This window comes from Orcinus orca, chromosome 6 (genome assembly GCF_937001465.1).
Source record: "Orcinus orca chromosome 6, mOrcOrc1.1, whole genome shotgun sequence".
NCBI classification, from domain to species: domain Eukaryota; kingdom Metazoa; phylum Chordata; class Mammalia; order Artiodactyla; family Delphinidae; genus Orcinus; species Orcinus orca.
In genome coordinates, this window is record NC_064564.1 from 118,664,062 (window position 1) to 118,690,863 (window position 26,802).

Here is a 26,802-nt window from a genome sequence, read left to right on the forward strand (position 1 = left end):
GTCGCGGGTTCGTGGGAGGGTTAGCACAGAACCAGGGTATGTACTCTTATCAGTGACACGGGTGCGATAATCTGGGCGGAATAGGGGAGAAGCGCAGGCTGCCCACGAGGAAAAGAGCGAGCAGCCTGCGAGCGACAGTGAGTGAAGGGGAGAGGGTGTCGGTGTGGGTGGCGGAAGGTTCTGGAACTGGGTGTGATTCCTGATCTCCACTAATCCTCCAGGGGCCCCGGGTGAGGAGGGGCTTCTCCTCTGTGAACCTCAGCTCCCTCCTTGGTGAGGCTGGGGTGCCACAAGTGTGGAGCAAAGCAATGGCGGCCAGGAGGGGCTTGGTGGGTGTGAGGCCCGGGGGTCAACCTCGAACGCTCTGCCACAGCTCTGGGCTGACTGGGACCCCTGTCTGGGCTGCCAGGTGGGCATGATCAGAGGGAAGGGGTCTTTTTGGGCCAGAAGACCAGGGCCGGAGGCTGGGCGAGCTCCAGCTGCCCTCCCAAGGGCTGCGCCCTGAGGGGAGGGGCCTCTCTCCCCGCTGTCGTCCGGGGCTCTAAAGATGACAGAGGGCTGGCCGCCCTGCAGCCTCTGTCAGGCCTGGCGTTTCACAGCCATCACGGCCTGTGACTTACGGCGCAGGAAGCCATGATTTATGTGACGCAGTGCAGGGCGCCTGGGCCCGTTCTTCCCGTCTGTAATGAAGTGTCTGGCAGGAGGAGAGGCAGCGCTTAGCAGACGGCTGTTGGGGTGTAAGGCGGGGCTGGGGGGGACTTGGAGGCCATCCATCACCCTCTCTCTCCCCTAGAGGCTGTACAGAATTTTGCTGAACTGGCTGGACAGAGTTGAATCTGTCACTCCTGGCAGAAACCACCCAAGAGCTGAACTTGGCCTTCAACAGAGGCAGCGAAGAAAGAGGGAGGAACGTGAAGACTGACCCAGGAGGCGTAAGGCATGTTCTGCTCCGCCCGGGACAGGGTGCCTGGCCAGGCAGCACCACCCTGTACTAGCCGTCGCTGGGTGCCGCCCCGTGCATGAGTTTTATTGTCTCAGTAACCCGCACGGCGCTGGCCCCGTTTTACAGATGAGGAGACTAAGGGTCAGGGAGGTAGGGCTGGACTTCTCACGCAGGTCTGATTCCAGGGCCCGCTTGCTCCATCAGCTGCCTGTCCCACCACAGAGAGAAGCGACCCGGGCTATTAATTCCGCTTCCCAAGGAGCCGGCGCCCAGACCCTTGTCTGGATCTCTGCTGTCGCATCTTTCGGTGGTGATGAGAGGTGCTGTTAGGCTTTCCCTTTAGGTGGGCGAAAATATCTGTTTACCCTGCAATGGAGCAGTTTCCCCAGGCAAGTCTCTAACTAGCTAAATGGCTTGTCCTGTCTCTGTCAGCTGGGAAGACGCCCACTGCGACACGTGAGCCAGTCTGCAGGGACACGTTGAAGCAGCACTCTCACCTGTCACATGCCCACACAGATCGCCATCAGCTGGGGCTGGGGACGCGGGGCCAGCTCGGGTGATGGCGGCCAGGCATGGCTCGTGTGCCAGGAGGCTGGCCCCTCCCAGAGAGACGGCAGGGCTTTCGGGGCACTGGACTCTAGACCTCCGAGGGAGGTTGCCCTTACGCTGCGTCAAAAGGGTGCGCAAGGGTCTCGGTCCACCCAGTCCTCAGTGGGTCAACAGGGAGCTGTCACGGGACCCTCTCAGCCATGCAGGGGCTCCCCCGGGGGAGAATGCTGGAATGGACCCTAGTCTCAGGCAGTGGCTTGGTCCAGCCCCTCATCCTGGGCACACAGAGCTGCTCCATGGGGGTCTTCGTAGAGTACGGGGGTGCGCGGAGCTGGCGTGAGCGCACAGGGACGGCGTGGAGGGGGGAGCGAGGAGACCACACCCGCTCAACCTTTGCCCCCGCCGATGCTGACCATGGTGGGGCCGGCGGGGCTCTGACCCCGGCTGGCTGGGCAGTGGCGGGTGGGCTCTTCCAGCTTGGAGATGATCTCGGGAAGGGGCTGCAGATTCCACTCACCCTGCAAGGAAGGGACCAGGAGGTAAACTGAGGCTGGACGGGTGAAGCGGAGGCCACCTCCCCGGGCCCTTTTCCCAATGACCTCTTTCCCTTAAACTCCCCTTGTCCCAAACCAACCCCCCATTGCTATTTGGAGGTCCTCACCCGGAAGTCATCCTAGGCCCCCATCTGCCTCCTTGGCCGCCCCTCACTTCCTTCAGAGGAGCAGTCAGAAGCCCTGGGCACAGGCTGAGTTTTTAGCGATCCCCACCCCCCGCCCCATGACAAGCCTGCCTCAAAGGGCACATTTTAACCGCATCAGACGTCTGCCCTAAACGACTCTCTGACGCGCCATCATGAGGCCCGCCCTTGGTGCCGGGAATGTTTGATTTATAGCAATTAATCCAGCTCCCAAATGCCTCCAGAAAACCTGCCTTCCAGACTTGCAGGCTGCAGAGCCCTCCACGCCTAACTCAACACCAGCCTTGGCCTCAGACAGGCGCTGGTCCGGGGAACACATGAGATGCCTTTGAATCCCAGCGGGTCTCAGATAAGGAGAGAAACCAGCCTGCAGCTTCAGACTGTGTGGTTTCTCACCTGCCCCTCCCTGAGCACTTTATTTTTAGGCTCCGGGGGAGTTTGCTGGCGGCCTGCTCATACCACCAAGATTAGTCCCGTGATGTGACGGCGTCAGAGAGCGGGTAGCGCCCTTCTGGGGTGGCTGTCGGATTCTCCCTCTGCAGACCGTCAGCTGTCTGTCTGGGCCCGTCTGTCACCACCAGATTACTCAACTGTTTTGTGTGAGTGCGTCTCGCCAGCTCCTTGGGGTGGAGCCCTGTCACCCACGCCGGGGTCCTCTGAGGGGCCTGGGGCACTAAGGGGTGGGCAGCCGCAGAACTTGCTGCTGGGGGTTGGGAAGGGGCTACGGCGTTTCCAAGGGCGGCGGCTGGCGTGCCCCTGACACACACACACACACACACACACACACACACACACACACACACACACACACAGGGCAGGCCTACCTGGAAGCGGACAGCCGAGGACTTGTTGCAGTGCATGGAGATGGGGGCAAAGCTGTACAGAGCCTTGAGCACTTGGCGGTTGAAGGAGTTCCAGGGCACAGAGGCAAACTGCTCAGGGACAGAGGCTTGAGGGCAGGTGCAGACTTCCTCGCTGTTGAACCTTGTTGGGGGAAGAAACAGCCCAGAGTAGGGTATGGCAGAGGGGAGGGGAGCCCAGCAGGGCAAGTGACGCCTCCCTGTAGATGGGTGGGGTCCCCGAGTAGCTCTCAGGCCACCAGCCTCCTAACATACTGCCTTGGCCCTGACTCCCTGCTGGCAATGGCTAATAGGTTCATCTCTTCTGCCAGCTTGGATCAGTAGGGAATGGCTGCTCCAAGGCTGGGTGGAGGGGGCTTCTCAGGCCAAGTCCAGACTCACTAGGAAACAAGTGCGGGGATCGATTAGTGATGCCTGCCACAGACACCTCAAGGGGGAGTGGAGACATGGTTGCCACTTTTGTGCTCCCCCTGCTCCTGGATTCCTCACTTTCGCCCAGCTGCCTAACAGGGCCTGGGGGGTTCTGGGTTGGGGTTCCCCTGCCATGCCCAGGGATGGGAGGCACAGCAGACGTGCTCCCCTGGAGCCATCACCTGTTCACAAGGTGGAAATACTTCTGCAGGAAGCCGGGGTCCACAGCACTCTTGCAGAGCTCCAGCTGCGTCAGGGGGTAGTAGTGCACGTAGTTGACGCACATCTCCTCCAGGATCCCGAAGCCCCCCTGCGGGACGGAGATGACGCCCGTCAGCAGCGGCGCTTTACTCCTGGACGCTGCCGCTCGACATCTCATGTATTCACTGCATTCGTGCATTCATTCCTTCCCTCACCACGCGGTGCCAGACCATGTTCTGAGCGAGCAAAGTCCCTCCCTCTTGGGATTCCCAGCCTTTGCAGGTGAGACCGATAGCAAACAAGTCAGCCAGTACGCTCGTCTCGGGTGGTGGTAAGTGCTGTTAGGAATCAAACTACCACGGAGGCACCAGAGAGGGGTATTAGTGTACCCATTTTATGGATGCAGAAACTGAGTCCCAGGGAGGGTAAAGGGCAAGGCCTGAGTGGATGCAGGCTCCCGACCTTGGCTGGGGAGCTGTCCCCTCAGTCTGCGGTGTGAACCTGGGGACTGGGGACAGCAGGGGAGGCCTCCCCTCACAGAAGACCCCGCATGGCCACCCGTCATTTCCAGAACTCGGCTCTGGGAGGAGCAGGGGCTGCAGAAGAGGCGCCGGTGACTAGAGGCTGTCACAAGCCACCCAGGGAAACCTGTGGCTTTGTCATCCTGGGAGGGAGCAGAGTGCCACCAGCTTTAAGCCCCTGGCCAGGTCCCTGCTCTCAGAGCCGCTGAACGTGGAGCCCAGACCCAGGAAGAGGAGGAACCTGGCAGCAGAGGGGCCAGGCTGGAGGGAGCAGAGGTCCGCCTGGCAGCGGCTCAGACCCCAGCAGGGCAGGGGCAGGTTGGGGTGCATGGCCCCGGCCCACCTTTGCCTTGCCCAGGCTCCCAGCTCTTTGTGAACAATGGAGTGGGCCTGGTGGGGGGCGTTATTTGGCTGGTGGGAAAGTTTGAGGGGAGAAAGGCATCTGCTTCTTTATGGCAGAACAAAAGCGCCATAAAAAGCCCAGCTGAGGGCTCACGCCAGGCAGTGGACAGGGAGCCTGGGCAGCTCTGCTCAAGGATGACTGTTTAAAAAGGAAATTCCCCAGGAGCCGCTGCCCCGCTCCTGAGCGGCACCTCGGGGGAGGGTTTCACCTGTATTGTTCCCTGATTCTGACCCCCTGTTTCCCAAGGCCTCTGGGCTGTCCTGTCCTGGCCTCAGATCATGAAGATAACCTCCCTCCTGGAATTCCACAGATTCCTGTACCTCCTACTACTGCTTGTCTCAGACATCAAAAGAGAGAGTCCCGACCCTCTGCGGGCTGTGCTCAGGAAGCCCTCCCTTTGTCTCCACCCTGGGATGGAAATCACATTTCAGGCCCGGGGCTGTCAGAGTGTGGGAAGGCCCTGCTGCCCTCCGCTGTCATCCCGCCTGGTGACGGGGCCACCTCCCCGAGGAGGGTGCGGGGCGGTGGCCCGAAGCCCTCAGGAACACTCACGTGGCCACAACATCCCCGGACGTGACACCATTTCTCCCGGATGAGGTCGGGTGGGGCAGGGAGCATGGCCCTCGCAGAAGCAGCACGGAGCAGGGCTTGGCCTGGGGGGCTCCCCTTCACCGTTCACCGGCTGGATGCCAAGCAGGTGCCTGACATCTCCCACCCTCAGCCCCAGTGGCCTCGCCCACAGAGTAGGAGATTCTGCGGTCCTGCCTGGGGCGTTGTTCAGCTCCTAGACTCCCTACCGAGAGGCAGCACGTGCAGTGTTGGCGCCTGGACCAGCCCTGCTCCCTGCCAGCTGGGTGCCCCCAGTTGCTCCATCTCACTGTTTCCTGGGACAGCTGCCTCAGAGGGTCCTGGCCAAGCTTCAAGCGTTCCTACGCACAGACAGGCTGAGTCATTACAGCAAGTCCTCCGCGTGGAGAAGGGTTAGGGTTAGGAGGCGCTCCACGTTAGCGGCTGTGTGATGTGCTGAGCCCCCCCTTGCAGTCTCATAAAGAAGGTGCTAGCGAGCTTTCCTGGTGGCGCAGTGGTTGAGAGTCCGCCTGCCGATGCGGGGGACGCGGGTTCGTGCCCCGGTCCAGGAAGATCCAACATGCCGCATAGCGGCTGGGCCCGTGAGCCATGGCCGCTGAGCCTGCGTGTCCGGAGCCTGTGCTCCGCAACGGGAGAGGCCACAACAGTGAGAGGCCCGCGTACCACCAAAAAAAAAAAAAAAAAAAAGAAGGTGCTGGGGTTTAGGGCAGGGATGTGTGCCTGCAAAGCTCTCCTGCCCCCGCCACCAAGTTTGTGACCATAGACCCAGAGCAGTTGTCACCTTAAATCCAGACGGAGGGAGGGGTCACGAGGCAGGAAATTTACAGGCACACGGCCCAGGGCTAAATGCCTGTTCAGCCCTAGTTGTCAGGTGTGTGACTTTCAGCAAGTGTCTCCCCTCTCTGAGCCTCAGTTTCTCACCCATGAAAACAGAGACGAGGATTCCTACCTTGGAGACTGGTGTGAACCCTAAATAAGAGGTGGAAACACCCCAGTGTCTATCCACGCGTGAATGGCAAACAACTGTGGTCCATCCACACGATGGAGTCTTATTCAGCCAGAAAGAGGAGTGAGGCACCGACTCACACTACGGCTTGGATGAAGCTTGAAAACACGATGCTGAGTGAAAAAAGCCCGTCACAAAAGGGCACAGATTATATCATTCCGTGGATCTGAAAGTCCAGAATTGGTAAGCCCATAGAGACAGAAAGTAGATCAGTTATTGCTTGGGGCTGAGGGTATGGGGCTGAAGGATTTGGGCTTCCTTTGGGGGCAGGACATGTTCTAAAATTGACTGCGGTGACGGTTGCACGTAGCAAATATTCTAAATGTCATTGAATCGCACACTTGAAGTGGGTGAATTGTACAGCATGTGAATTATATCTCAATAAAGCTGTCTTAAAGGAAACTAAATGGGACAGAGAGTAGACGTTCAAGGAACGTCAGCTGAATGAAAAGACAGAGCAGTCCCGGGTGCAGACCAGAGTTCCTGGGGAGGGGAGGGGACCGCGCAGGCTGGGACGCAACACCAGGTCTGGTGCCCTCGGAACCTCGTGATTCCCGGGGTGATTCCTGGGACCTACGCTGACTATCGAGACAGTCAGAGACTCTGTCAGCAAGGGGTCAGCGCGCTCGTGCGGTCTTGGTCTGTGCCCGTTGACCCGGCACGCTTGTTAACAGGGTCGCCCTTTGTTCTCAGAGGTGCCCCAGCTGTTCGATTCGTCACGTGACCACCTATCTGTTGGTGCCGCCTGCACACCTAGCCCTGGACAGGTCCTCCTCCTGGGCTGCCCACAGCCCAGCCCAGGTGAACCCGTGCCCCATCCCTCCGGAGCAGAGTCGACTACCTTTACACGGGATTGTCTTAGCATGAAGCCCAAAAGGGGACAGCGTAACAATGAACGTCTCTGTAGCCCCTTTATTTTTGCTGATTAACAGTGTGTTAGAAAAGTGGCTGCAGGTTTGTTACCAAAGGTGTGAGAATGACCTTTGTCCTCTGCCTGCCTGCCCGCCTCCCCTCTGCCTGGCCCTCCCAGCCTCTCCCCCTCCTTGGTCTCTGTCTGACAATCGCCTCTCTTGGCCCTGCTCCCAACACTTCCACCGCGTCTTTAGTTTTATCCCAACTCTGCTTGTCGCTGGTGGCAGGCCTGTCTCCTTGGGGGCGGGGAGCAACCTCACGGCTGTGGCCGCTCCCCAGCACCAGCTCTAGTGTTGATATTTATTGCCGTGGCGCTCTACCTAGGGCAGCCGTCAGAATAACCCAGAGAGCTTGTTAAACCTCGGGTCGCGGTGTCACCACCCAAATTCCAGCTCCAGCTCGATAGGTCTGGGGAGGAACCGATGAGTTCACCATCGGTTTCTTTTACCAAGGTCCCAGGGGACGCTGACGTTGCTGGTACAGGGACCACACCCTGAGAGCCACTGGTTGACTGAACGAATGAAGGAGGGGCAGCCCTGCCCTCTGGTCTAGAGGAGATAAGACTTGTCCACGTGCTCTGCAGCAGATGGCAAGAAGCCAGGTGACTTACCACGGTGGCCAGCTTCCTGTCTCCCGTGTTGTATGTGCAGGAAGTGATGAGCACGTCTCCCTGAGAACCAAGCCGACAAAGGCCATCAGCACCGGCCCGCGTCGGTACCAGGTGCCCTGGGCCCGTCCCACCTGGTGCCTGACTGCGGTAGTCAAGCCGCTACTGAGGAGCCCAGCAGTGGGCCCAGGGTACCCACACACGAGGGTCCCTCTCTGAGTGTCCCCAGGGGGTGATTACTCGTCGGCCTCTGGGGCCCCCTCCTACATGGGACAGAGCTGGCTGGTGGTTGCCTGGGGCTGGAGGGACCCACGGTGACCCCCATGCCCTCATCTCTCCCTAAAGCTCTCGGGTCTGCGGTCAGCTGATCAGGCGGGAGGATGCCTGTCACCCCAAGTGCAGTCTGGTCCCGGCCCCTCTGCGGCCCCTCCGTGCAGTCCCGGTGAGTATCACGGTGGGGCAGCCCCAGCCCCTGTCCTGCATGGACCTGGTTCTGGAAGGCCTTCCCCAGCCTCTGCCCTCCCCCATTGCTTCCTGTCCCTCCCCGCTGGGGACGGCACTCCTGGCACTCCTGGCCCCCCGTCCCTAACCGGGCACTCACCGGGTGGACGGACACGACCTTCTTCAACATGCGGATCTCCTGGGGTGGGCAGAGTTGGGGGGGGAGGGGCAGAGAGGGGGAGGGGCAGAGCAGGGGGGAGGGGGAGACTTCAGAGTACTGCAGACACAGCCCCCCCGATTCCTCTGTGGGAAGCCAGGACTGGCTAAGTTTGGCCTCTGGTCAGGAACAGATTAGGACAAGAAGGTGGTCCTCTAAGATGGATGTTACCATCAAGCTGCCAGGGTCCCCCGAATCCCGCAGTCGGCCACACGCCAGGATTCCCCACTGGAGTCCCTCCCCCAGATGAAATCCGCAAGAGGAACCGGCTGGCTGTGTGTGCTCCTCGGGTGTCTGGGTCTGGCCCAGGAGAGGGGGCCCCGGAATGGGGACGTTTCTATGGCCGTCGGGAGAGAGAAGGTCGGACAGCCCACAGCCATGCCCTGCGCGGGCCAGCAGGGTGGGGCGGGGCGGGGAAGGGGTGTGGGGTGGTGGGCCCTACCTGGAAGTGAGGGCTGTAGTGGTTGTCTCTGTTCACAATCTCCTTCTCATGGCCGTCCCGGGCCAGCACCGTGACCACCTTCCTGCCCGTCAGGTGCGTGTGGAGTTGAGAGGCGAAGATGTGGATTCCGGAAGGAGGCAGAGCCTGCGGGGATGGGTGGGGGGCGTCAGGGCCTGGCCACGTGGTTGTCTGCACCCCCAGGGCCACAGAACGGCCATGTGAGTACTTCCCTGGACCGTTTGCATCACCCAGGCCCTTCCTTCTCCCGGATCGGTGAAACCCCCCATCAAAAAACTCAGTAGAGGGATGTCCCTGGCGGTCCAGTGGTTCAGAATCTGCCTTCCAAGGCAGGGGACGCAGGTTCGATCTCTGGTTGGGGGACTAATATCCCACGTGCCTCGGGGCAGCTAAGCCCGCGCGCTGCAACTGGGGAGAAGCCTGAGGCTCGTCCGGCTGCCGACGGCTTCCCTTTGGGTCCTCTCTTGAGCCCCCGAAGGCTGGTCGGTTCGTTCTGCCTCTATTCCACAGACTCTAGGGTCCTCACGTCCGGCGGATGACGTGGGACAGCAGTGCCGGCCGTCCTGTCCAGCCTCTGCCAGCCTCCAGCACTGGCAGGTCCCCAGCTGCCCTCGGCACGACCTCCCTTCATCTGCGTGAGAGCCAGGCCGCTGTTCCCTGCCGTCACCGTCACCTGGTACTACAGCCGTGGTGTGACCGTGAAGCTGCAGGCGGGCAGCACGGAGGAAACAGGACAGCCCTCACATCACCACCAGGGCAGATGGCCATTTTCCAGATGTTTCTCTTGCGTTAACATTCACTTGATTTAGACAGAACGTTTCCTAAAACGGATTACACACGTCCAGCTTTTTCTACTCGACGTGGTCATCTCCCTGACAACACACCGCCGTGTTCGTCCACCCCATCGGCTGCTCCGGGAGGTCCTGGTGCCCTTGCCCCGTCACTGAGCGACCCCAGGCTGCTGCACTTCCGCACGTCACCCGATTTCACGTTTGTGCTTCTATCTTGTTCTCCTCCAGCTACTGTCCCCTGCCCTCGTCATTATGAGGACTGGGAAACCTTGTGGCCACATTTGTGACCATTGGGGCCAGGCCTGGGAGCACCTGCTGAACAATGGGGCCCTGGGTTTCTCCCGTCTGGTCCGCAGAGGCCGACCACTGGCCCAGAGCCGTGGGTGTGTGACAGGTGCAGGGGGATTGCTGTCCTGGGGCCTGTGGTCCAAAACACTGAGCTTCTTCTTGGCTGGTCTTGGGTGAGGATACCTAGACCAGGCCAGACTTCCGACTGCAGAAATCACGCCCCTCGGAGGTCTGCTAACGGAGATGAGATCCCCCACTCTGCCGGAGGCCCTTCCATGAGAGTCCACAGAAATGCGATTTTCACAAAGAATGTACCATTTAAAGGGGAACAAGAAAACGGAGTTATTTTTATTTGGGGCTGTAAAGTATTTAGAGACTCTGGTGAGAGAAGGCAGGGCTGCACTCCCAGGCCGGTGACAGGCGTATTCTCAAGGTCAGCAGGTCAACATGACCCGTGTTCCCCTGGCAAAGGCCAGTCACTCGGCCTGCGGCCCCTCTATGCCGGTGAGTCTGCAGCCCCAGCTCCAGGCTCAGGCCACAGAGACTTGCACACGGCAAGGTGTCGCCACGTTCTGGGGACACGGGAAAGTGTCAGATGCTGCTGTGGTTACGGTCTGTCACCCCTGGTCTCAGATCTAAGAGCTGACCCACCGTGGATGCAGACGAGGCCAGTGCAGTCTGACAGCTCTGTCCCTTCAGTTCGAGGGCCCTTTGCTTGCCTAAGACTTGGAGGCTCAGGGAGCTCCCGGGAAGAACAAAACCCAGGGAATCCATTCACTGGGAAGACAGATCCGCATATAAACCGCATCACAAGGCAGGCTGCTGTGAGAAGTCAGAGAGACCCGTGTTTGACTCCTCACTCTGCAACCAGAGGCACTGTGGCCCCGGCAAGCCTCAGTCTCCCCATCTGTGAAGTGGGGACGCTAACACTCACCTTGCAGGTCATCGTGAGAAGCAAAGGTACCACACGGGAGAGAGTGTTTGCAGCGTTCCCAACAGACCCTGCCGTTAACACCCACCATATAAAAAGAACTTTTGGTTTCTTTTACTATTGGTTTCTGCCAGTAGTAAGACAGACAACCCACTAGAAACACTGGACAACGTTATGAACAGATATTCGCAGAAAGGAAGGGCAAATGGCCAAGAAACAGGTGCAAACACCCTCAGCTTCTACAAATGGGGAAATTCAAACTGAACGACAGTGATGTTCTTCTCCCAAGTGATTGAGAAAATATTTTAAGCATTGATAATATGGTGGGTCAGGAAGTCTGGGGCACCAGGCACCCTCTGGTACTGTGGGGGGAATAAGCCCCAGAACGGGCTTTCTGGGGGGCTTTTTGCCAGATTTATTCAAATGAAAGCTCACATCCCTGTGCGTGGCAATTCCACCTCTAGAATACACCTGATACACATTTCCCGCGGGCACAGAATTTCCCTGAGGGCTTCTTCCTGTCAGTGGAAAGTTGACAGCAGCCTGGATACTGGTGACGAGGGGACAGTTCAGCACAGGCCGGGACTGGGGGAGGCCGGGGAGAACCGAGGGCCCAGAATTTGGGGAGTCACTTCCGCTCCTCCCGAAGCTCGGTCCCTCCATCTGCCCCCGAGTCTAAGTGCTACCTGTGCCACACCTGCCCTCGCACAGCAGCCCTGGGCGTCAGGGCTCCCTTGTGTCCCGCGCCCCAGGCACCTCGCTGGCCTCACCTGGTCCGGCGCCAGTGAAGTTCCCACTGAATCCGTGCTGTGCGTCGGTTAAAGGGCGTCACAGACAAACGTTCACTCTTCAGTTTGTTTTTAAACATGCCGCATGTAAGGGCTTGTAGAAACAGGTGGGGGAAAAGTCCGAAGGGGCACAAGAGACCCAGCAACTGGCTACCTCGGAGGGGGAGAGGCTGCCGGGACCCAGGGGTGCTAGCTGCACTGCCTGCGCTTCTCATGGTGAATGCGTTGTCTCTCTCATTCATGGGACGAACATGTATTTTAAACACTGGTTCAGGTTTGGACTAAGCGGGAGCCAGTTATTACTGGAGAGGAAGGTGCAGACGCACGCCGGCCGGCGGGATGGCTCCTTGGCGTCCAGAGGAGGTGGGGGGTGGGGGGGGCGCTGGTGGAGCTGCAGGGTGGGGAGAGCAAAGCCACAAGCCACCAACCTCGGCCCCCACCCTCGGGGCCTCAGCAGGGGAAGCAGGCGGAGCCAGGCCCAGCCCCATGTCTGGCCCACTCACCAGCTGGGTGCACTTGTCCGTGCAGTAGCCGGTGAGGACGAAGCCCGTCTCCTGCGGGGGGATGGCCATCACAGGCGTGTACACCAGGCCCAGCTCCATGATGCCCGCGTCGAAGGGCCGCAGCGTGGCCGTGTAGTACAGGCGGATGCCCGAGGAGTCGCGCCGGCCTGGGAGGAGGAGGGACGGAGGTGAGCGGGGCCCCTCGCCCCTCGCCCCGCCTGGCACACGGACCCCCCTAGCCACCCTCAACCAGGAGGCACCAGTCACCCACACCCGCTCCCACCTGCATTTGTTCCCACACCTGTTTACCCCAGAGGAACACCATGGTTACAAGGACCAATTCACCTGTGCAATTCCCACGTGCAAGGCAAGAGCCATTGTTTCCGCGGAAACGAGGTGAATGCTTTGGAAAGACTTGATTAAGGCAACAAAAGAAAACCCAAAACCGTGCTGTTGAACCGGGCCGGGTGAGATGCCTGCAGTGCATTTAGGAAGCTCGCCAACACCTCGGAGGGCTTGGGAAGTGCTTTGATGTTCTTCCTGCTGGTTCAAAGGGCTCTGAGCTGGAACTGACCAGCAGGACACCTGTCGGTGAGGTTTGGGCAGAGAGCAGGGCGTGGCCGCTCTCACAGAGGAGCCTCGGCCCCATCGGGCAGGTGAGCGTGAGTCTGTGTGGTGAAGTCAGCAAGAAGCATCTAAGGCACATCCTTCTTGTGGCCTCTCTCCCTCCTTCCTCCTTTGATTCCTGTCCTGCAGGGTTGACCCAGGGGCTGCGTATGCTGGGCGGACATCGCAGGAGAAACCTAAGCTGGAGCGTGGACCCCTGGAGCAGGGTCAGCGCTAAGGGTGCAGCCCCCCCGGCTCACACACCGTCCTGGGTCCCATCTGCTCAACAGTGTGCTGTGTACTCTCAGGCAAGTTGCTGTCCCTCTCTGGGCTCGAAGTCAAGGACCTCTTCCAAAGAAGAATTTGGTGCTTCTGCCCATCATGTTCCAGCCACACCTGCCAGGTCTTCTTGTAGTCGACAAATTGGAGAGTCCACGGCTCCCTGGGCAGCTTCCCAGTGATCATACGAAGCTGACGGATGGAGGTCTGGGGATGCCGCACCCACAGGTCTCGAGTAATCCTTTCCCTGCTAGGAGTCGGTCAGCGAGGCCCTGAGCATCTCGGGGCTGGTCCCATGGGAGAGGAGTAGGGGCTGGACATGGCCCATCCCCTCGGAATGGGCAGGAGAGCTGGGAGCTGGGCGGGGGAGCCCGTGTAACTGAAGAATCATCCTCCCGCGATGACAGACGGGGAAACTGAGGCCCGGAACCTGAGCTGAAGACCCTGCTCAAGATCGCAGGGCTGGGAAGTGGCCGAGCTGGGACCCCAGCCCAGGGCACCTTTGGGGGCAGGGCTGTCTCCCTGCTCAGCTGCTCTGAGGCAGAGCTGAGGACACACCGTCTTGCCTCTGCCTCCCTCCCTCCCTCCCTGCCCCGTTCTCCTCCTGCAATGTCCAGACTCAGCCTCTGTATCTCTGGGCTGATTACATCAGAGGATAATAATAAAAAGCGAGATGCAATTGGTTAAAATTCAGATGGGGATTAAATAGTGAAATAATTGTTGAATTTTGATATTTAGAGAAAAGAGACCGATCTCCAGATTTGCAAAGTGACAGGAGCATCCTTACATTTGGCAAAAGATCCATAAATACAAGCAGATAATCAGCAAGAGACAGACTTCCCTGACGCTTAAGGAGTTTTCAAAAATCCATTTGCTTTCAGGCTTTAAATGAGCAATAAATCCCGTGTCATGCTAAGGCCCAAGCTGACGTACACTCCTCTGTGTGCGCTGCAGATAATTCCAGCGGCGGCACAAAGTATTAGTGATGCAGCCAGGAAGAAGTCACTGGTGGCTATTGGTTGAGCACAGCCCGGTGCCCGCACCCAGCTGGGAGCGTTACATGCACGAGCTTCCCCAGCCTCAGGACAGCTGAGGGAGGTCAGGAAGCAAGGGTAGGGGTCACCCACCCGGGGTCACGCAGCTAGGGAGACACAGGCTGGGACCTGGCCGGGAGCTGATGTCTAATCTCTCAGACTATTTCTGCCCCTCGCTTACACAAATGAAAAATGTCATTTAAAAAAAGAGAGAGGGAGTGAGAGGAAGAGGGCTATGTGACAATATATGGCAGGAGATGCTGGTGAAACAGAGAGGGGAAAATGGTTTCCGTTTCGGATACAGTATCAGCTGGCAGCATCACCCTAAAGACTGACCCTGGTTGTTCCTCCTTCAGGCACAGGATGATCCAGCAGTCCCTGCTGTCTGCCCCCACCTCGCTTTCCCATCCCCTCCATTGCAGCCAGGCTGGACCCCCTGTCTCCCTTTCCCACCTCCGTGTCTGTGAACAGCACAGCCTAGCCCTCCATCTGGAAGGAAGCACCTGTCAGCTTCCCCTGTGAAAATGGTCCTGTCCTCCGAGGCCCAGGTCACAAGCCGCCATGATGCCGCCCAGGCCGTGTGGACCCTTCCTTTCATACTTTCTTGCACTTTGCTTGTGTCTCCCTCCTAAAAAGCCTTTGCACCTTTCTGGACCTAAGGTCTGGTGTGGTAAATTGGGGAATGAGACATGATCCTGCATCTCACAGGAGGGGGTCTTGTGGATTTCTGTTTGCCTAGTATAAATTCAACAGCTCGAGACAAACAAGAGCCACCCCTCCAGTGCCCAGGGCAGACATCGCTAATCAATCCCAGTACGGCCTTCAGCTGCCTTTCCAGCAGGGAGCTGGAGCTGCAGCTGAGGGTCAGTCAGAGGAGTCCCGGTGAGCAGAACCTGTTTGCCGCCCTGACACAGAGCACATGTTAATAAAATCCCATCGACACATTCACACTCCAGGCATGCGTTTGCTCTGTTGTGACAGGTTTTGAGAAGCAGGAGGGAAGTTCATAGCCAGAAACGCCCCCCAGTGAGCCAGGCACTCCCCTTGCCCTGAGGACAGTCCTGGGGCTGTGCCTCCCAATGGTCAAACCATTGGCGGCTGGGTTCTAGGCAGGGATCGTGTTGGCTCTGGAGTGGCCTGCATCCTGCCATCCTGCCATGTGCCCTGTCCTGGCCCAGCCTGTTCTGGGGACGGCAGAGCCACCTCTCATGGATGCTGGAGAGTCACCCCTTTGGGGAGGGGAGGTCAGGGTTGGGGGGGCATCTCCTGGTCTGAGCAGCCTCACAGAAGTTAGATTTTCAGGGGAGACGGCACATGCGACCACTCCGGCCTGTGACCTCCCTCCATTGTCTGGGACCCCGTTGGTTGGCACACCTGATGCTAGCCTTCTGCTCTGTCGGGTGCCAGTGAGGAAAGGGTGTGGGAGGAGGGGTGAGCTGTGTTTCCTCAGATGGACCCGACATCTAAATGATTCCTTAAAGCTTCAGAATCAGACCCAGCTTGCCAGGTTCAAGTGTGGGCTCGACCACAGCGTGGCTGCACCACTGAGGCCACGGAGCCGGGTCAGACCAGACCTGCTGGCTCTAAATTCCTACTCGCTTCATGGCCCTGGAGGCATCCCTTTACCACTGGCTTAATTTGCTCTTCTGCAAAACAGGCACACGAGAAACCTCCACCTGCCTTTCCCAGGTGGTACCTGGGACGGCGTGGTGTTGGTGGCAGCTGTGTTTATGAAGGGGGAGGGGTGAAGATGCTGGGCCCCCACCGTGCGGATGAGCCAGCCGATGAGACTCTGCCTGGGGAGCCCACCGCAGGCCCAGGAGACGGGCAGTGAGCAAGAGACAAGAGGGACGCAGGCCGCGGTGGGCCACGCGACAAGGAGACTAGAGCTGGGGGGAGAGGGGTGCGGTGCTAAGCCCCGCCAGCCCAGCTACCTTCCTAACTGGGTATGGCCGCGCCCAGCATTCCCGAGGGGAGGACGGCAAGGCTGGAAGCACACCTCGGAGCTCCCTACCTTTTATCATCAGTGGGTTGTGGTAGTGGACTTCCAGGCGGAGAAATCTGGAGGACCCAGGGCCCCCGAAAGCAAGGCCGGCTTCCTCTGGGTAGTAAAAGGCCTGCAGGGAGCAGGGAGGGCAGGGTCAGGCCAGGTAGACAGACTGGGGTGTCAAGAGAGGGGTCCCGGGGCGGTCAGGGCATACCCACCCACGTGCTGGGGCCTGAGCTGCAGTGAGTGCTGTTGGTGGGGCAGCCAGATTAGGACTCTCCCCCTGATGGGCAGCTCACTACCAGCCCATGCAACGTTCCTATTAGACTCGGGGTCAGGGAGTGGGGAGAGCTCATGCCCCCAGGCGAGCCCACCGCCCAAGCCCCTCCTCTGAGCCGCTGGAGGAAGCTGCTGGAAGACCCTGGACACAGCCCAGGGAGGCCAGCCCCGGGACCACCCTGTGCACAGACCCCTCCAAGTCCAGCGGAACTTGATCGGGGAAATGAGAGCGATGCCCACGAGGAATGTTAGGTCGTGGGGCTCCTGCATTTTTACAGGAAAGTAACGGAGGCTGGAGAAGGCGTTCGTGGCTCAAAAGAGCCATGGGATTCCAACGATGCACAGGTGGTGGGGAGACGGGGTTATTTGGGGCCTGGGTTGCCCTGGGGGCCTCACTTCTTGGAGGCTCTCATGCATAACTGGGGGCCCCCTGGGGAGATGCTGGGAAGGGCACGCACCTTGGCGCCCAGGGCCCAGGCGGCCAGCACGTGGCGACAGTAGTTGAGCCGCTCCGGCTTCATCTTGGAGTCGCAGGGCCCGCTGAAGTGGGGGAAGCTCTCGAACTCGGCTGCGCACTGGAAGACCTCCATGTGGTGCACCAGGGCCTCGTTGCCCTCGGTGACGATGGGCTCGTACTGCGGGAGCAGAGCACCCACTGGACCTGGGACAGCGGACCCCGCCCGCCCACCTGCTCACCCCCACTGGTGGGGCTCTCACCCAGCAGCTCCCTTCCGTGGGCCTCTGCGTGCCCCTCTGTAAAATGGGAGGGTTGAGCCAGGTGATTTCCAGGGGTGCTTCTGGGGCTCAGGGTTTGGGGGTGGAGCCACCAACCTGGAAGCAGGCAGAATCTGCCAGAAGCTCACGGTGAGCTCAGGAGCAAAGGGAAGGGGACCCAGCCAGTCATCTCCCGATAAGGGGGCTGGGGGACAGGAAGGCCGCCGTCCTCGTGTGAACGTGGCAGTGGCTGCACAGACACACGGAGACTGCCCGAGGCAAGGCTGAGCCTAGGGGGCAGGTGCAGCACTGAGTCAGGCCCACCACCTCCTGCTGTGTGACTTTGGGAACTCACACTACCTCTCTGGGCTGCACGTCCTCGAATGGAAATAAGAGTGATAATATCTAGCACTATGTGTGTAGTATTGTGGTGACGGAGGGGGTAAACCACCTCCTCTTTCCCCCGGGCCAGGCAAAGAGGGGACATTCAACAGCTACTGTCGTTACTGTTATATCTCCAGGAAGGTGTTTAGAGCCATTGAGCTCTGAGTTGAGCTGTTATTTCATGAAGGAGGAGGGTGTCCTGAACAGATAAATAGCTAGACAGCGGTTCCAGTCCCGAGATAAGATGCAAAACTCAATACATCAGTTGCCTTTGGTCCAGGCTGGGGAGTGAGCAGGGTGACGGGGGGCGGGGCAGAGCACACTTGTGGCTGCGGAAGGTTCAGACCCTGCCTGGGCTCCACACCACAGAGGTCAGGTCCAAGCAGGACCATGGACAGCTCCCCAGGGCAGGACACCTCCGAGGCCCCGGGGGGAGGCAGAGCTGGAATGGGACTGGGCCCACGTACCATGACGATGTGGTGCCGAGGGAAGCCGTCGGGGAGCTCGGTAATGTGGCACCAGTACGTGGTTTCCCGGCCGGGGACCAGGACGTCGGGGGCGCGGACCTCCATGGTGCGCACGTCTGAGGGCAGGGCCGGGACGGAGATGTTGGGCTTCAGCAGCTGCACCCGCTGCAGCCCCGTCTGCAGGCTGGAGACGTTGATGGCCTCCAGCGACTGGAACGGCTCCTCCAGGATCCCGTACACCAGGTGGACGGTGCCGTCCTGCAGGCGAGACAGGGCCCGGCACTCATCCACTCACACCCCCAGAGCTGGGCTCCTGGTGACCGGGGAGATGCCAGGTCCCTACCCACCCGCGCCTGGCTGGTGACATGCCCGATTCTCACTTCTCTGAAGGAGGGGAGCTTTGAGGCTCTGTGTGGACCTGGCTGGGATTCAATCCAAGGCCGACCACCCCCAGAGCCCACGGTTTGCACCAGCCATTAGTACATGTTGTCTCCCTAAATTCCTTCTATCTACATTTGCTTAGCGTCCATTCAACCAACCATTGCTGGGTCGCTGTGAACCAGGCCGGCTGGCTCACCTGGGACATGTGTTCCCTCCACCACCCCCAGGGTCACTGGGGACAGGGCTGTTCTCTGCACAGGTGTCTCAGAGCTCCAGGCAGGAGGCTTCCCCACACCCAGGCTGGAGGCTCTGAGCTGAGCACACATTGGCACCAGACGCCATGCAAAGTTCCGGGAGAGGGTCCTCTGCCTGCCCTTGCCCTTGTCCGTGGGGAAGGTGAGCCAGTAGGGTAAGGACTCAGACCTCCTTCTGGAAGGGCACTCCTTCTGGCTCCAGCTCTGTCCCCTCTCTGCCGTGTGTCCCTGGGCGAGTCCTCCCCCGTCTGGCCTCAGTTTCCTCGTGTAGCACTGGGCCAGCCCATGTCGCTGACGCGTCATAAAGATAACACAGGCTCTGGGTGTCAAGGTGCATTGGAAAGTGGAAAAGTTTTGCCTTCAGGAGGGAACTGGCTTGTTTTTCCCTAAGGGTCTCGGAGCAGTGAGAAGCCTAAGGATTTTTAGATCTGGTGCAGCTGTGAATTCCTAGACAGAGCAGGTCGAGCCTTACAGATCATCTAAGTCCCTTTTACAGACAGGTAAACTGAGGCCCAGAGGAGGAGGGGACCTGCCCGGAGCCTCACAGTCCGTTGGCCACAGAGCCAGTCTGGGAAACCAAGTCTCCTGGGCTCTTTCCAGAATTCTCCTGAAGATGCTGGACCAGGAAGAGAGAACTAGTCAGGAGGAAGACCACTCAGGTCCCTGTCTGCAAGCTTCGGGGCGAGACCAACATCTAGAAACACGTCAGCGACGTGTCAACCCAGAGCTGCTTGCTTGAGGGATCAGACGCCGATGGCAGAGCTGGTTTCTCCCCACCTGCCTTGTCCCCACCCAGCCGCCTCTGGAATCCATGCTCTCTGTGCACGGCCGGCCCAGGGATACCGCCCTGGTATGCGAGAGGGCTCCACGCAGCCCACGGTCTCCTGGGCAAGCGGGCTGCCACCCACCTCGATGAGGTAATCCTTGGGGTCACAGGTGCCAAAGGGCCTCTTGAACAGCAGGGACAGGCCTTCCCGGGTCCTCTGTGCCCGCAGCAGCTGGTAATCCTGCTGGGCGTCCAGATGGATCTGCCCCTTCTGGTCACTCCAGGCGTCCTGTAGAGGCAAGGGCGGGCTCGGAGCACAAGGGGCTGAGTTCAGCGTTGGCCGCCCGCGGTGCAGCCCCTGGACACACCTCGCCCTGGGGCTCCTGGGGTTCTGCCCGGGGTGGGCGTCACGCCCACACTTGGTGTCTGCCTGAGACAGTGGAGTTGACCTCCAACCCCACTCTCTTCCTCTGTGCCCTTGACACACGGCCTCAAACGCCAGCCAGGACTCACTGGGGCTGGTTAGCCATGCAGGTTCCCAGACCTCTGGGTGGGACCCGGGAGCCTTAGACAAAGAATCGCCTTTGGTCTGTGGAGGGAGGGACCCTAACAGCACACGGAACCTCGGAGAGGGTTTGCCCACCCTGCACTTGCACTCCCCTGAGAGTGAGCCCGCCTGAAACGCCCCCCCCCCCCCCAGCATCTTGCCCACCTCGCCCTAGTCTTAGCCTTGCCCGGAGAGGGTAAACCGAGGCCCAGGAGGAAACGGACCCGCTGCATTTCCCCAGGATGTCCGAGGGTGGTGGTTCTGGCCAAACCCTGCCCTCCCCTCTCCCTAGCTGTTTCCCTGGCACCAGGCTCTAGGGCTCGGCCACGCCGGGGCTCCAGGCCAGGGCCCGGAAAGCCGTCCACCTGGCAAGGAGGCTGTGAGGGAAACCCTGCCCCCGACCAGCAGGCCGCTATTCCAGTTCAGGAACAACACGGGACCACCAGTCCTTGGCCTTAGGATTTTCTTAAACCCTGCATTCAGGGCTGAAGCATGTTTTCCTCATTTCCTTGAGCAAAAAAGAAACCTGCCAAAGATTTTGCCACATTTTCCCTAGAGAAAAGCACAGTGGAGCTCGTGCTGGGGTGCACTGCTGATCTGCAGAAGGACTCGTTTTAAACAGAAGCAGAAAGCCAGCTCGTGAGCCTTCGGCTGGAAGTCTAGAATTAATTGTTGAACATATTTGCTAAAGGCGGAAAAACAAGTCTGACATTTGTTTGCATAGGAATTTGTTGTGCAAATTAATCCTGCCTGTGCTGGAGGACCGAGTGACCCCAGCTCTCCTGGCAGCCGGGGAAGCTGCTTCCGGGCTTGCCGGCTCCTCTGGGACGCGCTGCCCAGGTCTTTCTTGGCTGTGACCCGTAGCCACTGAGCATCCTGGTGGAGGAGAGGTGGGACAGCCCGGGGCCCAGGAGGCCCCACCCCATCTGGCTGGTGGTCGGGCTCACCTACCCTCCCCTGGGAAGTATGCGGAGCTCCTTCCTTCCTGCAGAGTTGTGGCAGGGGTTGGACAGAGCACCACCGGCTTCCAGAAAGACCAGCTTGTGTGAACTCACACATCGCGAGAAGGTGGAGAGGGATGATTGTACCCACTCTGCAGATGAGGAACGCGAGGCCGGGGGCCTGTCCTGACCCCGGCTTGGAGCACCGCTGGATTCCCACACTTAATTGAAGGAAGAGCCCCTCTGCTCACAGATAAAGTGCCTCCTGACTTAAAAACTGTTTTAACCCTCCTGCGTCTGTTTCCATGAGAGAGTTGGGTTTGGTCCCCAGAGAGGTCAGGGTGGAAGAATGTTGGGTGGCGGCTCAGGGCAAGATGGCTAGGCTCCCCCAACCCAGAGGGCCTCCCTTCAGCCTGTCGAGGGCCCCCAAAACCTCTCTCCTTTGAAGGGAAACCTCCCCCCACTCCTTCTCCCTTTCTGGCAAGAATGGGGGTGAATTTCGGGCGTGGAGGGAAGCGCACGCCCTCAGCGTCCTGGCTTAACTCCACGGACGGTTCGTTCCACGCCCGGGTTGGGGGCCGGGGAGTCTGCACCTGCTCAGGTTACCCACATGAGCCAGCACCGCGTCCTTGGCAGTGGGCAGGCAGGCCAGCCACCGTGCTTGGCCGCGTGTGACCTCTGGGCGTTGTTCGTGCGGGTGGGTACGTGGGGCCGCCCTCCCGAGGGCAGGGGCGGTGGAGGATGTGTGTTTATGTGGCGAGTGTGTCCTTCGTGTGCGGCTGTGCTCCTTGGGCACGCTGAGCTCTGTCATTTGGGGCGTGCAGTCAAGGACCGTGGAAGTCATCGATTTCCCATTTTGTCCTCACATCAGCATCCCCGAGATGCCCAAGCTCGGGACACGAGGGATGCTCAGAGTAAACGAGACCAGAGGGGCAGGAGGGAGACTTCCTTTGCCGGGTTTAGGACGGTGAGTGTAGAGGGAAAGGCAAGTTCAGGAGCATTGCGGAGGGAAGACTCACCCCAAAGTGGGCACTGTCCCCGTCGGTCCAGAGCACGACCAGGTCGGCGTTCTCCAACTCGCCACGGTCCGACATCCCAAACAGGATGCCGGCCTTGAGCTCCCGCACCAGGAGCTGGAAGTGGACAGTCTCCTGCACGTAGCTGACATTCCACGACAGCTCCAGGGTCCCCTCGGGGTCCAGGGGGATGCGGTAGGGGAAGGGGCTCTCGGGGGGTGCCGAGCCCTGCAATGCGGCCACCAGGATGACCAGGAAGACGGCCACCGCTGTGCCGTACATGGAGGCCGCCTCGCGCACGCTGGGGCTGGGGACCTGCATGGCTGGGTGAGCTTGGCCGCCCCACCTGGCCATTTATGTCTCGGCCCCGCAGGGGGTGGGCCCGGGCTCCACCGGTAATCACATTTGTCTGGTGGGGAATTCAATTGTCCCAGTGACCCTCCCACCAGGCCGGGCCCCAGGCCAAACGCTTTGCTGCCCTTGCTTCTCCTAATTGGCACTAATGACACATGGACATCATCAGTGGGAATTGAAGCAGACAGGCTGGTTTCATTCGCTCTGAATAGTCTCCGAGAGGTGTCCGGAAAGGGCTCCTCCCTGCAGGCGGCCTCCAGCCAGGCACTGGGCTGACCACCAGGCTGGCTGCCTGGGCCTGTCCCCGTGGAGCTGACGGATTGGGCCCATGTGCTGCTCCACCGTGGATGGGCAGACTGAGGCTCTGAGGGGTTTCCAAGGTGACCAGTGAGTGACGAGACCTCACGGCCGCAGGCCCAGGGAGCTGCTTCTATCATATAATACTAGAGGGTGGACCGATTTCAAACTAAAAATAAAAGACGATCCCCAAATAGTCCCTGTGTTTAAACACTCTCTCCTTGGCCTGCTGTTCCCACTTTTGTCTTCTCTCGATTTCCCCACAGGCTCCAGCTGGTGCCACAGCTGCTCCAGAAGGAGTGGTTGTACTGCTAGGGCTGGGGGCAGATTGCAGGTGGATTTCTGGGGGCCCCAGAGAGCAGGGTACACTGCTGGGGAGCGGACTTCTTTTTTTTAAATTTTTATTTATTTATTTATTAACATCTTTATTGGGGTATAATTGCTTTACAATGCTGTGTTAGTTTCTGCTTTATAACACAGTGAATCAGTTATACATATACATATGTCCCCATATCTCTTCCCTCTTGCGTCTCCCTCCCTCCCACCCTCCCTATCCCACCCCTCCAGGCGGTCACAAAGCACCGAGCTGATCTCCCTGTGCTATGCGGCTGCTTCCCACTAGCTATCTACCTTACGTTTGGTAGTGTATATATGTCCATGCCTCTTTATCGCTTTGTCACCGTTTACCCTTCCCCCTCCCCATAGCCTCAAGTCCATTCTCCAGTAGGTCTGTGTCTTTATTCCCGTCTTACCCCTAGGTTCTTCATGACATTTTTTTTCCCTTAAATTCCATATATATGTGTTAGCAGACGGTATTTGTCCTTCTCTTTCTGACTTACTTCACGGGAGCAGACTTCTTGATTCATACCTTGCCGAGGGGTAGATTGCAGGGCACAATTCTTGGGGGAAACAGACTTTGCAGAAAGGGGTGTGAGTGACAGGCCTGCTTCCCTGTGTCCAAAGCTCCAAAGCCCACAATGTCCTTTAGCCTGGAGTGGACCCCGACTGAATTTGAACCCTCCCAGGGCAGCCGGCCAATTGCATGGTTTCTCCCGCACGCAACACAGAGCCTTTGCACAGGCCCGTTGGGACTCAAGTCTCCGCAAGCCCCGTGTGTCAGTCTGTCTGCATCCCAGCTCACTCCTGTCCTTCTCTGTGTAGAGTGGACTTGACTTGTGCTGTCACCTCCAGGAAGTTGTCCCTGATTGCCTTCTGCTCTGAACTTGGCCTCCTCCTTCCAGGAATCTGACTCCCTTCCTTCTTTCTTCCTCCTCCAATTCCTCTTCTCTCTGGAGAAACCAAGAACTTGACCAATGTCCTCAGTGTCCACAATATCGTCTTCAAATACCCACAAATCCTCAAATAGTGACAAAGCCTAGCCCAGAGATTGCAGCAGCAGGCTCTGTTTTTGCTCTGAACTCTGTTCCTTCGGAAGGAATGACTGTGTCTCTGCATGAGTATGAAATCTGGAGCAAGTTCCCCTCCCCTGGTCCTGGTGGGTGCTGGTCTCTGCTTCCCAGTGGCTGGGCTGCCCTGCAAACAGGGCCGAAGAAGGAAAGATGCTACAAAAGGCTGCGGGATACCCCCCCTCGACTGTACACAGGTGGAGGCGTTACAGGGCACGTCACTCACGCAGCTGACACCACAATAGCTGCTCTCCATGGGGCAGGGACTGCCTGCCCACCCACTGCTGGGGCCCGTTCCCCAGGGCAGCACAGAGCTGGAGCGAAATAAAGGGCTGAGTGAGTGAATACATGAATGAGTGCAGGATGCCACCACAGGCCCCCCGTCCTGGGCCTGGGGAAAGATGTGGAAGGACAATGGGCCACCAGAGCAGGCCCTCTGGGGCTGTGGAAGCTGCAGACCCTCGGCACAAGTGACAGCACGGAGCCCAGGGATGTCCTTGGCCTGGGGTGGCAGGGGTGCTTCCTGGAGCCCGGGCAGGGACTCAGGTAGAGCTCAGGGATGTCCCTTGGCCTGGGGTGGCAGGTGCGCTTCCTGGAGCCCGGGCAGGGACTCAGGTAGAGCCTGGCAGGACGGTGTTCCCATGGTTGGGGGGGGGGCACCAGGGGTGTCAGGCTACAGGATCAAACCCAAAGGCCTTTAGGTAAGGCTGCCTTGCACAGAAGACAGGCGGGCACAGGCCAGGGGAGACCCCAGACCAGGCTCCGAAGGCCTCGTCCCACAGGGCACCGCCTCATTCTTTAAAATGTTGCCCAAACTTCCTCATCTCTGGTGCCTAAGAGGCGTGTAGCATTTGGGATCCCACAATACGATGGACCTTCACCACCCCCCCGCTATGATCAGGGTGCAGCCACGGGAAGGAGGTGAGACGGGCGGCTCGGGCGGGCACCGTGTTCCCGGCAGGTGCAAAGCGAGGGTGACTGGGCTCCACGGCAGCCCTGGCTCTGGGTAAGCCTCCTGGCCATCCACGTGGCTGCGGCCAGAAGACAGACGGAACGAGCACCAGCTCCCTCCCGGGGTAGTGGGACCCCAAGGGCTCATCCTGCACCACCGAAGGGTCGGAGCTCTGGGTCTGAACCCCGCTCCACCCTTGCTGAGTCCCGGCCGGGCCTCCCCACAGAAGCATTTCCCCATCAGATCCCCAGCGCATCTGGAGACGGAGGAGCTGGACGACACAACAGTGTATCCCTCCGCCTCCCTTCACCCCCAGGGAGCTGGGAATCGAGAGGTGTGAGGCCTGGCCGCAAGGGCCCAGGACTGGAGTCAGCAGCCCTGCGGCGGACCTCGGGCCCGTTCCTCTCCGCATGCGGGTGAGATCAACAGTTGCTCCGAGAGCCGAGGAGAAAAGGTCTGCATGGCTCTTAGCAGCGCGCTGTGAACACATGTTCACAGGCATCCTCTTCCTCCAGCTCAGAATTGGGCTGGAACGCGGGCCAGGTCATTAACAGGAGATAGAAATCGTGTCCACGGCCATTCCCTCACCTACTTGTTTCATTTCAGCCCCACCGGCCTTGGGTGCCCGATCTCTGACTGTCCTCAGACATGAGATGAAGCTTCAGAGAGGGGCAGCATCGTGCCGTCGGGGACAGGGCCGGCCTGGTGCCCAGATCAAGGACCCCAGGGTGCACTCTTAGCCAGGGGGGCTGTACCTGGAGACAGCCAAGGTCAGGGAAGTTCCACTGGAGTCAGAAGGAAGGGATGCTCGGAGGAGAAATTCAAGCAGGGAGAAAAACTGTGGAGGCTCTGGGCTCGGCTGGGGGTGGGAAGGAGCTGGTCCAATCAGGTGGCCTCTGCCACGATGTGCCGTTCCTTGCATTAATGGATTCTAAAAAACAAGCAATCCGACCTGGAATAAGGAAGCAGTACTCAGCGGTCCTGCCCCAGCCCGTGTCAGTGAGACTCCTGCCCACCCCAGGCGCCCTTTGGGCACTGTCAGTGCTGTCCCGCCCCAGGTGCTCTGAGGGCGGGGGTGGGCGTGCTGCCCCCCTGCTTCCACCCCCCTGCCCGGCTCTGCTCTGGTGTTTGGGCGCATTGTGCCCTCCAGAAGCGGGGGTGGGGGGGTGGCACCCGGGGCGTCGCTGCCACCCTGTCGGGAAATAAACACTGTTCACTGCTCAGCGCCTGGCTCTCCTCCAAGGCGCTTCGACGGCTGACCTCATTTGGAACCAATTTCAGCGTTTTAATAAGCCCTTTGCTTTCCCTCATCTCTCTGACACTGTCATCCTTCATGCTGTAATCCCCCATCGCCTCTGCCACGTGAGGCCGCTCCGGCTGGCTTCACAGCAACCCGACTGAAGCCAGTTAGGGACCTGACCCAGACAGGCCAGGCCAGGCCAGGCCGCTCCCAACGACCCCAGGGTGGCTGCAGGCAGTGCCCCCCAAAAAAATCCAGCAATCTAGCTGACAGCCGGGCAAAAGCCGGACTGAGAAGGGCTGCTGGGGGCTGCCGGAGATGGAGACCCCCCCCACCCCCATGCCCGGGGGGCACGTCTCCGTCCCTTGTCCTGAGCATGGTTGGTCGTGATGTGAAGGTATAAGCAGCATGCCGTCCCAGCTAATCCATCTGCCGCCCCAGTATGTTCCCCCGTGTCTGCCCATTAACGGTGGCGGCCCTGACATTAGGACGGCACATCCAAGACTTGAGATGCCCAGGGCCAAGGGCATCAAATGGTGTGGCCACAGCCTGAGGGCTGGGGGCATGCAGGAGCCCAGGGCACCCCAGGCCATCTCAGCTCCAACCTCCGCCCACTCCCTCTCTGGCGGCTGGGCCAGAGCCCCCACTGGTCCCAGAGCTCCCTGGGCCAGAGCAGTGAGGTCTCCTGACTCCTCTTGGGGCCTCAGTCTGCCCGTCCTCAGATCCAAGGCCTGCACCCCAGCCACTCCTACATTCACACACACACACCCCTAACCAGTGC

General features: G+C 59.5%; 1 protein-coding gene across 1 annotated transcript; it reads right to left on the reverse strand.

The window, feature by feature from the left end:
- Positions 1-1,404: 1,404 nt before the first annotated feature.
- DBH (dopamine beta-hydroxylase) lies at positions 1,405-22,094 on the reverse strand. The gene is made up of 12 exons (XM_004285006.2): positions 21,776-22,094; positions 19,411-19,557; positions 17,868-18,125; positions 16,761-16,937; positions 16,051-16,153; positions 12,118-12,284; positions 8,799-8,942; positions 8,300-8,338; positions 7,702-7,761; positions 3,643-3,770; positions 3,014-3,173; positions 1,405-2,010 (listed from the first exon to the last, which is right to left on the reverse strand). Exons 1-12 carry the CDS (start codon positions 22,091-22,093, stop codon positions 1,879-1,881), a joined length of 1,833 nt encoding a protein of 610 aa, XP_004285054.2. The 5' UTR covers position 22,094; the 3' UTR covers positions 1,405-1,878.
- Positions 22,095-26,802: the final 4,708 nt, after the last annotated feature.